Below are 12,314 nucleotides of genomic sequence, written 5' to 3' on the forward strand. Positions count from 1 at the left end.
CGTTTTACCCAATAAGATTAAAAGTGTGTTTAATATGCTTAATTTTGACTCCTATTTCACTGTTTCAGGAAAGTGAAGAGTCAGATATCTATGCCTGTATACAAGATTTACGAGATAAGAAGAAAGATCTGGAGGAACAGATTGGCACTTACCAAAAGGAGGGAAAACAGCAGGGTGTTCAGAGGTTGATGGAGGAACTGTCTCTTACGGAAGAAAACTTACTTGCAAAAAATGATGAACGTCGACAGAGAAAGTGAGTTTATAATTTTATGTCGTTAAGAATGAAAAAAAAATTAATTGTCAAAATAGGAAAAGTAAAGTAGTTTTCGTCTTCATATGAATTTTTTTTCCATTGAAATGGGGAAATATGTTTCTGATGTCTTATGATTAAATTATGGTTAAAAGATTGTTAATTAGCTTTGACATTCAGAAGAAATAGATGTAAAGAATATTTGATAAAAATTTAATAGACCAAGTATTATTTTGCAAAAAAAAAAAAAAAAAAAAAAAAAAGGCTTTAAATAAAAAAAATGGATTTAAAGAATAAAACTAATGGATTTGATATAAAGTTAAGCAAACTAAGATAATATCCTTAATTTTTGTAAAATGGGTGAACTTGGGTAAAATGGGCCTTTGAAGGAAAACTAGATTAATTTTATACATAAGAACAATCTGTTATGAAGTATTTGTGTTATATTGGCATGAAAATGTTGCATGATGCACATTGTTTTTTATTTTCACTTTGTTTATTTTTTATTTTGTTTGGCATATTTAGTTCAGCTTTTTCTTTGTATAAATTTTAAGTTATTTTATTTAATGCATTTTGTAGAATTGTTCTAATGGAGTTTAAATGACCTATTATTATACCTTCATTTAATCTACAATTCCAGACGTTCGAAAATTAAATTGCTAGATATATAAAGTCCTAAAAATATCACAAATAAACAAATATTTGAAATGAATATAGATAAAAGATATTGGAACAATGTATGAAACATTGTTAAGATTTTGATAAGAAAGACAGTTTTGACCCATTGTTCCATGTTGTTTTCCTCAAAATTAATCTTGAATTGACTTTTCTTAGGTCTATAAAACATAGGAACTTGACTTTTTTCAGGTCTAGAAAAAATAGGTAAAACAGTTTGACTATGGTGGTGTATTACGTGTGGAATATAATACCTTTGGAGCACTGAGTGTATTTCACATCCAATATTATATACTCACTTCCCTTTTACAAGTCAATTCACCTGCAAAAATAGCACGTGTACGCAAGTGCATTGTAATTGGTTAGAAGGAGTCAAGACTTACAAAGAAATACCCTGGTACAAATAGAATTTATAAAAATATGTATTGATTGATAGTGATTTTACCATAACATTATATTAATTTACATAAAACTGTATTGAGTTTACTTGAAACATAAGGGCTGTCCCAGAATTAGACTCATTGGGAGCATGAAAGGCATTTAGATGAGTCCTTGACCACCAATTTAATTATAATTCTTACAAAATTTTAAATAAAATACTATCAAATAATTTGAGTGCCTTTAATCCCCTCCTGTTTAGTTCTGGAACAGCACTTATTGAATTTATTTTAACATCATATTTACATAACGCAGTAATGAATCTACCGGTACTTTACTGTGCTTAATCAGAAGGTTTTGTCCAACAAATGTTTTACCCAATTTCTGTTTATTTCAAACTGATTAACTGGTGAAGCATTTGAGTTTATTTCTCCAGTGAGAGGTTTGAAAAATATGAAGTGAGTGCATTGAAATAAAAAAAAATAAGATATGCATCTTTCAACTATCTTGGTTACCCAATACGTATAGTGATGTCATCCTTAGTAAGCAAAAGCTCACAGCTCATGTTCTTTGAACTTCTTTGATAAGTAGTAGAAATTTCAAATGTTAGTAAGTTGGAATAAGCTTGAAAAATGTAAAATTTGAATAATTTATATTTCAAAATGAAGTTTTCATTCATGTTTTGTATGTGGCCTATTTTTAATATCTGGTATCCGCTTCTTTGTTTTAGGTGCAATGTTTGCAAAAAAAAAAAAAAGAATAATTGTATTTATCTTTACTTTATTAGGCTTTGGTCTAAAAAGAGAGGTAAATCAGTTTGATTGAGGTGGATTGTTAGAAGATATTATATTGGGATCTCAGAGGGCACTGAACTTCTCACTATTACATGTTCGATTCCCTATTGATAATTTTCTCAATTTTCAGAATGACATCTTCAGTATTACTAAAATGATCATCTTAATATTGACCCAATACTGGATCTATGAAGTCGGTTCATGTACCAGTAACAAGAGTTAAGAACCTTAAAAAAATAAATAAAAGGCAATTTTCATTTTTATTGTTTTAAAAAATGCCTGTTTTATCACTGAAGGAGGAAAACAATTGAAAGCTATTTACAGTATTCAAAAAATTATATAGTTTAATATTTTACTCTGAAGTATAAATAGTTTTTTGTTTCTGGACAGTTTCTCTCTCATGCACTTTCATTGATGGTGAGTTTTCTAACACTTTGGTCTAGGCAGCTGCATCCCTAAGTGTGATGGGGCTTTATGTGACTGTCATGTGTATGTGATACGTTTTACATGTATTTTTCTTTGCAGGACATATACATGTAACATTACACATATTGTAGATTGTGTTTCATGTATGAGTGTTATATAGTTTAGTGTTAAGGAAAAGTGATCACTGATATCAGGGGATTCAATAAATAGAAAGACGAAAGACAGAATCTTTCTTAACTGATTCGTGTTATATTGGAAATTAGTCATAACACCTTTGTTTGCAGTAATGACAGAAACATTTCAAGCTGGCATCACACTGCTAAATATGTTGATATATTTTGGTTTAAATGCTGATCAGGAAAATATCTATCTATATATATATTTTCTATAACATGTACAGTGCTTTTTGAACTGATGAAGCAGTGTATATGCTTAAAAGATTATCATTATATTAATATTTTGTTTTGTAGGAAATATCAGAAAATCCTAGGAATTGACGATTTTAAACGTAGTCATGGTAACTAACATTAACCTTTACCACAATAGTAAACAAAGAGTTATCTCTCTTTTCAATATATTAAAGCATGTATAGAATATTTACCTATCAATGGTATAAATTGATATGGTATAATTTATGCAACTGTTTCTGACCCAAACAACTTTCTTCCTCTCAGACTTCTAACTCTCACATCTAATATATTTAATATATACTTCATTAAGTAGTTTTCCTACATATAAAAATTTCTACCCTGGCTTGTAGAAAACTGTAACATCCATTCCTTACCCTGAAAACTGTTTCATTGTCTTTGTTCAGGGTTTTTAAAGTTAGATATTTCATGCTCTTTTCTACATTTCATATCAATTTGTCTACAGAAATTTCCTAGAAAGTAATGATCATTTTCATGAAATGTATTTGTAATGTGATGATTTGATTGGTCATTACCAGACATGGTTCAGCCATACCTTATTTTTGAAATATTTTTAGTTAGATATGTTTATTTTCTATAAATATATTTGTAAATATGATTCCTCTAGAAATAGACATATACATATATATATATATATATTCATTGTTTTTTTCTAGTCCAAGAAAGGCTTTTAGATAGAACATGTTTTACATTATTTATTAGATTTGCAATCTGAAAAACAGCTTTAGTTATATTTAAATCATGTAAGAGATTGCCTATAGGAATATGTATATTAAAAAAACCATAGAAACTTTGAATATTTGGACCCTTAAGGTGCACAATATATTAGTACATTTAATAGAATTGTTTTGAAAGTATTGAAACAGAAATATTTCCAATCTCTTTATACTATAAACACTATACACATAGAAATGCAATCTGCTGGTCATTCGAGTATCAAAAAACAAGAAAGTGTTGCGGCATTTGGCCATAGCCCTAAAAGACACGAAATTGTGAAGCACCAAAATTCAGCCCCTATGCTTGGACGAAAACAAGAAAGTATGAAGGGTTCTGTGGAAGACTTAACAGCCAAGGGTGATGAAGAAAAACGTGCTCAAAGGAAGTAAGTCGCTGAAAAAAAGTTTGGCTACTTTCGGTGGTAAAAGTACAGGATTCCTTTCATGATTTATTTACTTTCTTGATTTTTAGATTAAAATTATGCTTAAAACTAAGTAATTGTTTGGAAAGGGAGGATTTGTATCTGCGTTTTAATGGAAGGGGAAAGTCATATATAAGAAATTCTTAACATTCCAAATATTGAAATAATAAAGAAAAAGCATTGTTTTATTAATATTTCACAGAATCATCTTTTAAATAAAAAAAACTAATATAATAAGTTCTTTTTAAAGTATTCTTGACATTTGAAATAGGACACGTGTGCTCTTACATGTATATGTAAACCTTAGACAGGACTTTCCACTTATTATCCTTCTATATATATTTTTTCAGAAAATATCAAAGAATTTTAGGGATAGATGAAGACATAGCATCTTCTGAGGGTAAAATCACAACTACGTACATGTAGCTTAAAAATGACTATTTGCTAGAATGCTGACTAAGCAGAATACATGGAATGTCGAAATATATAATCACACCCTTGATAGATATTGCTTTGTTGTAAATAATTCAATATAAAGGTGCAAATGTATCAACCTGCTCACCTGATACAGCAATGGAAATATATGTCATTTTGATATAAGTCCTTGCATACACATTGCTATATTGCTTAGTATGAGTTCTATAGTAGCAACATTTAATCAAAAAACTCCATGGCTACTTATTGCAAGAATTCCTCTATAAGTATTTAAAAATTGACAAACTTTTTCTTCCTGCAGAATGCTTCTGAAAGCAATTATTTTTTTGTTGAAAGTATTGTAGCCTATTTTGAGGCTTGCGCTGTCATTTCTGCCTTTAAGCTGATGATACAGTGCAGAAACATTGTCTGATAATTCACAGTGATGTAAATCCATCCCCCCTTTTTTCGCTTAATAAAAGAGAAACTTGAGGGATATATCTGATCAGAAAGATTAAAATGGCAAAATTAACCACTTCAGAAGTGTGGTAGAAATCCCAGTTCAATTTTGAATCCAGGCTTCTCTAATTTTTGTGCTATTTTCACATTTCCTGACCGGTGTGAGAAAAATATTTCTCCTCACTAGTGAAAAATCTGTTCTCGGCAAATGATTGGTCGAAATTTGATTATGACGTCTAAATGTTTTGTTTTCTTCTGAATTTTTCTATTGTGACGTCATGAAAAAAGGCGACCGTGCCTGATGACGTCCCATATAAAGAACACAAATTTCTGAAAATCTTTGAAAAAGAAGGATAAAAATCATTAGAGAAACAGATTCCTACACTATAACTGGTGTATTACGATATTTCTCCACTCTCCACAGTTAAATTTTAGTTATTTAAAGAGCTCGGCAAGCCTCGCGCTTTAAATAATAAAATTTAACTGTCTAGAGTGGAGAAATATCGTAATACACTTGTTGTGCAGTGTAGGAATCTATATATCAAGTTCAGTGGAAATGAAAGGGGGCTTCTGAGGATAAAGAACAAGAGGGAACTATTGCAACACAAATTTGTTGGTAATTTTTTTTTTTTTTTTTTTTTTTTTTTTTTTTTTTTTTTGGGGGGGGGGGGGGGGTGGATGCTGGGTGACCAAAGCCTGAATCTACAACTGCCATTATCACTGTGATTCATCATGACAAACATATAACTCACTGTAGACATTCAAATCAAACTGTCCAGATATGTTCTCAGGTGGCTTTTGCTAGTGACTGCCAGATCTATACATCTGAAGCTTTTATTTCACAAGGTACACAAGGTTCAATATGGTCTCTTACACTTGTCTTTTATACATTGAACAAATTATAATCTTTATCTTAAATATTCTATACTTTTGCATTATTTTGCAACAAAATAAAACATGTGTTGTTGAATTGACTTGTAAATGGATGAAACTGAAAGTTTTTCTTTGAATCGTACTTACCAATTTGAATTTAATAACTGATATTCCAAAAACATTGATATTCATAGAATTGAATTGAATTGGTGAACACATGTTTTGTTTCGTTTGTAAAAAAACGACTTTAATTGAAATTCAAGGCTAGACGGGCTGACTTTAATTCTTTATTACAAAATTCTTGCAATGGTGAATTGAATGCTGTCATGGCCTCTTTGATGCACACGAATCTTCTTAACCAGTATCACTATGCAATTGTAAATATAGTAAATATTCGTTATCATTTGATGGAATGGTCATTCATTAGCATCTTATTCTATCAAATTAGTGTTGGTTGTATCATCAGCTCAAACTATTTATATATAAATTGCTTCAGGGTTTTTTCAGGAAAATTTTGCCAAAAATAAAAATATATGTTTACAGTCACTTGATGCTTAAAAATTATGGTAAAAAAGTAAGGGAATTTTTTATGCCCCCAATCCAGCATTAAGTTTTACCCTCATCTGTCTTATCTGTTTGTAAGTCTACCAGTACATACCAAAATTAGTTTCTGTTCTCTAACTTTGGTTTTCTGAAACTTATACACAATGCTTTTAATTACCAAACATAGAACAATTTTGAAATTGGGCTATGTCCCTTTATAAATTACTAAATTTGACATTTCCCTAATCTATCTTTAGTTTGACTCAACCAAATATTATGAAACTTATACACAATGCTTATTACCCCCAATGGCATCACCATGTTCACTGTTCTTGAGTTATGCCCCTTCATATATTGATAAATTGCTGAAATAGCAGTATATATATTCAAGCGGGAGTATTGGTGTCCTATGGACACCTTCTTCCTTCATTTTCTATTAACTCTGGATTCTGCAGTGAAGACATTGTTTTTAATAGTGCTTTATTGAAAATGGTTGAAAGAAAAAGGAATAGGGTAAAAAGGGGGAGGGTAGGTTAGGTCAGGTGTCAGTTAACACATTTTGCCTAAGGTGTCATTTACTTTGAAGCAATTTATTTCAACAGCTTAGGGGAAAATTATTTAAATAGCATGATAATATTATCTGAATAGATTTGACCAGCTAAGCTAAGCTACAGTCATGATAAGAAAAAATGTGTTTATTTGTTTTTTATTTAATGTTCTTTTTGAATTTGAAAAAAATATCTCGTAGATGAAAGATAAGCTGTTTTTAATGTAAAATTATTTGCAGAGATTTAAAAAAAATTAGGCTAAAGTAATTCAAAATTCAATTTTATAATTAATATTTCAAAACAAATGCATATTTCATTTTGAATTGTAAATTAAAGATATTTGAAAACTTTTGAAATACTGAAAATTACGTTCAAAATTGAAAACTTAAATATGACAGAAAAATTTAATTTAATAACTAGATGAAAAAATGCTAATGTACCAAAGAGTAGCAAAACAAGAGAAGAATCAGTACTTTGAAATTGAAGAGATTCGTGCACAGAAGAAAAAACGTAGCAAAGAGAGTAAGTCAAGTTAAAAAGACGTATCAGAAACTCACCTTACAGTTCATTGTTACTGAGAAAAGTACCAGTCGTAATTACATTTTACTGTAGAGTCATTATTGTATGTGGAATACCAATTTTTGTGTATTTATTAGTGGAAAACATAAACCATGATCAAAATTTTCAAGAAAATGCATATTTTCATAGGCTCATATGCAGACTAAATGCACAACGTTCATGAAATTAAATATCCATGAAAAATTGGTATCCACGCAAATAAATAATCTCACAGTACTTTGGAAATTATGCATAAAAAAGTGCAACAAGTGGTCGGTGTTTGCTTCAGAAAAGTTTTAAGAAGTTCAAAGCGAAGTTGAAAAAAAAACAACAAGAGAATGTAGTGGTGCAAATCTGTCTATTTTCATTTTCATGTCTAAAACTTTTTTTTTTAATCTTTGTACTCCACTGTATTATAATCATATTTCCAACAGTATTCTTAGCTCTAACCTAGTATGGTTCCCTTGATTGTCAATTTGGTAACTGCCTCTCAATGTTGTTAAGGAGGCTCGTGGGTACAAAAATTTCAGGAAAAAATTAAACCTTTATTTTTTTATTACAAATTTTATTTATTACACTATTAGTTATTATTTTATGATTTGGTACAAAAATCAACCAAAATAATCGATTCAGTTCTGCCCCAGAAGACTTTTAAAATGTTTTATATCATTGAAAAAGCTCCAAATTATCTCCCTTTGGTGCAAAAATTCCATTTTTTGGCATTAAATTTTAAATATCTTTTTTAACTCATTGGTGACCTATATGTTTTATTATTGTTTTCAAATAAGATATACATAAACTAAATAATTGTAAAATTTAAGCGATTTCTGTCATTAGGTTAATTTTTTATTTCGATATTACCTCAATTTCGCCTATTAGTTCAACAGAAAAAAAGGAGATTAACAAAAATGTATGCTTCTTCCGGAGGATGATTGTGAGTTAAATGAACGGTGACTCCATTTTTTTATTTCATTTTTCTATTAAGTATAGGATAAAGTTCATTTATAAAAAAATATAACGAAATCCTATATTAGAAAAAAAAAAAATGATTTATACCCAGGAGCCCCCTTAAGATTGAGGTTACTGTTGCCATGTTTGTATTCAAGTGATGACTCAAATATTTGTCCAATTTAGACATATACATGTATATTCCATTTATTCTGATGACATGTTAATTATAGCTATGAAGGCAAGACATTGTTATTTTAAACTGGAGTGACATATCCTAGCTTATCATGCAATTTAATTGGTTTCTTGAACAAGCTATCTGAGCATATAACCATATATCTTGTGAACATCAGGAATAGCATATACTAATGATACAATGAGACATATATACTTAGGTCATATCCACAGTTTCTTTAAAATAAGTCATATTTTTCTTGAATGCAATGAATGGATAAAATAGCTGGTAAATAGCTGATACCATATCAGATATAAAAATACAGATTCAGGACAGGGTTCACTGAGTCCATGAAGAAATTATAATATTTATATCTGTTTTTAGTCATGCTAATTTTCATATCTCTGAAGAACAGTTTTAGTTTTGCTCACTTTTTACACTTTATCATATATTTTCTTTCTTTACTAATACTGTTTATACTCTTGTTCTTTTCCCCTCTTTATTCTTAGAAGATATAGACACTCTCTCTTTATCCTTGTCAGAATAGCCATTCCCTCATTATTTTTTTTAAGATTTCAGGTGGTGACTATATCATGTATATGAAATTATGATTTGATACTCATTATAAATAGTAAAGATCACACTATAAACGAGAAAATGGAAGTCTATACTGTGGTTGACTTAATATATAGACTTTTATTTACAGATTAGTGTGAACCTATTGCAACATCACACAAAGGTGACCATGCCTAATGACTTCACACAGTCGAATCTTGTTTATAAAAAATTAACAATTAGAGAAACAGATTTCTCATATAATACCTTATTTCTCCATTGTCAATCCATGAATTTTAGATATTCATAATGGTTGTCTGATATTTGTTAAATTTAAAGATAAATGGGTGTTATGGTTGAGAAGTATTGTATCTTGACTTATGGAGTGGTAGAATATAGTCATGTACAGTATCCCAGTATGGTGTAATACCACCATTGATTTTTCCCTATTAGTCTTTGTTAAATTGGCACTTTTAAAAAAATCGTACAGTATTTACCTTTATTTCAACCAAAGAAATACTTTGCATGTGTAAAGTTCAATCCTTTCCAGTGATACAGTGAACATTTCACACTACATTTTATTGCATATAAGAAAGTAACCACCGCCGAGGGTAGACAACCCAATTTTACACTGTTATTTACTGGTTACCTGCTTTGGTAACTATGTAACCTTAACGTTCCAAAATATTTTATAAGACCATCAAATAAAAAAAGAATGATGCTTTCAGACACCCAACATACATATTTACGACTCAGAAAAATTTAAGTGCATATAAATGCAGGGTTAATTTTCTACAACTGTCAAATTCAAGGGAATATTTTTTTAGGCCTACTTTCGTATGCAATGGATGTGACGTACCATGATTTGGTGGTATTACACCTAAACAAATATACTGCATGTGAGGAAAATGGGAAATAACAGATGATATTCGTCTAGAAGCTGGTGTGTGTCATGAAACCTTTTATGTTAAAGATTCTTGTACAAGAGCCAGGTTATTTGGAGAAGAACTTGGATAAAAAAGAAGTAAAAAAAGATCTATATAAACATTCTAAATGATTTCTTGCCTATTTGTTTCAGAAAATTAGAAAGACTTCTAGGGATATCTGGTTATGGAACAAGCGTATGGTAATAGTCAAGCTACCAATAGTCATTGCTTTGCAGAAACTGTTTATTCTAGCTTGCTTTTCTTGAAATCTTTACAGAAAAATGAAACAGAAAAATACTGCTAGAAATTTAATAAACAGTATCATAGCTTTGTTAACATAAAAATCCACATTTCATTGCAATTTCCTTTACTTTTAACATCAATTCCTTTTTCTTCTATGCTGAAGGTATTTTGTGGGTCAAATATTTATGTCAAAATCACTTAACCTTATTTTTTTTTGTATTTGTCAAATTTAAGGATATTTTTTACTTAATAACACAAGGCTTATTAGAATGGGGTTGAAACTTCTTCGGGTCATTTGCATAAATAATATTGTGCAATAATATATCAATGATTGATAGAGTTTTAAAGGTACTTCTCAATGATCAGTAATTTTGCATAGTTGATTATTGTTTTCTCCATCAATTTGTTAAACTACTGACAAATTTAATGAATATGTGGTATGCATGAAGCAAAAAAGATAAATTAAAATGAAATATAAAAGGGAGACAAATCCACATTCTGTTATATTAAAGGGAGACAAATCCAGATTATGTTGTATTAAAGGGAGACAAATCCACATTATGTTGTATTAAAGGGAGACAAATCCACATTCTGTTATTGAACAGACTTGTATGATAACATTCTCTATTACAGACTTTGCCTTCGGATTGCTTATTCTTGCACATTAGAGGATTTTGATATATATAATAATATTACCTAATATTTATAGATACATGTAAAATTAGAGAATAATAAATATACTAATCAACAAAGTATGTTAAGAACATCCAATATCAATGTATGGTATATATTGGATTGTCACCTCTTAAAAAGTTCAAACCTGAATTTGTTTGCACCTGTCCTAAGTCAGACCCCTGTTGTTCAGAAGATGTCGTTTGTAGATGTGGTTTATAAGTGTTTCTCATACTTTATATAGATAAGACCATTGGTTTTTCTGTTTGAATTGTTTTACACCAGTCATTTGGGTCCCTTTATAGCTTGATGTTCGGTGTGAGCCAAGGCTTCGTGTTGAAGGGGGGTCTCATTGGGGGGTTTCGATCCCGGATCCCGCTTACTGTTTTGTCAGATTCCCGTATCCCGCTTACACTATGTACGTAAGCAATTCTCATTTTTTTGTCATTTCCCGGGTCCTGCAAGACCTCCTTTCCCGTTTTCACGCCACAAAAATTTGACTTTCACGTGTCACGCTTACAAAAAATCGGCAATCCCGCGTCACGCTTAGACCCCAATGAGACCCACTTGAAGTCGTACTTTGACCTATAATGGTTTATTTTTTACAAAGGGATTTGGGAGGAGATTTGTTTCATTGGATATTATACCTCATCTTTTTATTTCAATTTAGATGTAATGTCTCATCTTGTCTACGTACAAATATTTAGTTAATGAAAATGGTTAGTTGTATCCGGTTTTAGTGGATATTTTGATTGAGTTCTAATTCACATGGATGATGATGCATTCATTGCTGGAGATGTTTACTATTTTGCCCCACTCCAAATCTGGCTCATCTCATGGTTCATATTATCCAATCAGCTTTTATTTGTCACCTTAAAACATTTTAAAACTTATTACGATGTATTACAAAATATTATGTACATAAATTGTTTTTGTTATCTGGATGATTTACAAAATAATGATGGGTCAATAAAATGTTTTTGTTTGCTATTTTATAACCCTAGAGAATGTTAATTATACCATAGAAGCAGTTGATATGTTATAAAGAAAGACCAGCTATTTTTGAATTAAGGTTTATCTGTATTGCCATTAGAAAATTCTAGTGGAAGACTGCATTCATTTTCAATTACTATGTGCTTGACAGATGATTCTGATAAACTGGCCTTCAAATTGTATTTATATAAATGGTTCATAGCTATAACAGCAGTATTGAGTTATATTATTATTTTTATTGTAGAATAGGTGATGTTCTTGGAAAATTTGTAGTAATAAGCATGTACTGAATTACATTAAAATATTTCAGCCTCATTT

The 12,314-nt window shown here is 30.0% G+C and overlaps 1 protein-coding gene across 38 annotated transcripts in view; it reads left to right on the forward strand.

Moving 5' to 3' along the window:
* Positions 1 to 12,314, forward strand: part of LOC139523818 (1-phosphatidylinositol 4,5-bisphosphate phosphodiesterase gamma-1-like) — an 84,219-nt gene that overhangs the window by 68,006 nt on the left and 3,899 nt on the right. For 8 of the 38 annotated variants that reach the window (XM_071318106.1, XM_071318109.1, XM_071318113.1 and 5 more), the window contains 6 exons: positions 69 to 253; positions 2,994 to 3,040; positions 3,861 to 4,053; positions 4,440 to 4,489; positions 7,347 to 7,448; positions 10,241 to 10,288. In XM_071318106.1, the coding sequence (XP_071174207.1) occupies positions 69 to 253; positions 2,994 to 3,040; positions 3,861 to 4,053; positions 4,440 to 4,489; positions 7,347 to 7,448; positions 10,241 to 10,248 (585 nt within the window). In that variant the 3' untranslated portion in view covers positions 10,249 to 10,288. Of the gene's footprint in view, positions 1 to 68; positions 258 to 2,993; positions 3,041 to 3,860; positions 4,054 to 4,439; positions 5,097 to 5,513; positions 6,366 to 7,346; positions 7,449 to 10,240; positions 10,289 to 12,314 lie in introns of those variants that run through there. The other 30 variants (XM_071318126.1, XM_071318137.1, XM_071318133.1 and 27 more) reach the window with 10 other exon arrangements.

Source organism: Mytilus edulis, chromosome 5 (assembly GCF_963676685.1).
Source record: "Mytilus edulis chromosome 5, xbMytEdul2.2, whole genome shotgun sequence".
Classification (NCBI taxonomy): Eukaryota; Metazoa; Mollusca; class Bivalvia; order Mytilida; family Mytilidae; genus Mytilus; species Mytilus edulis.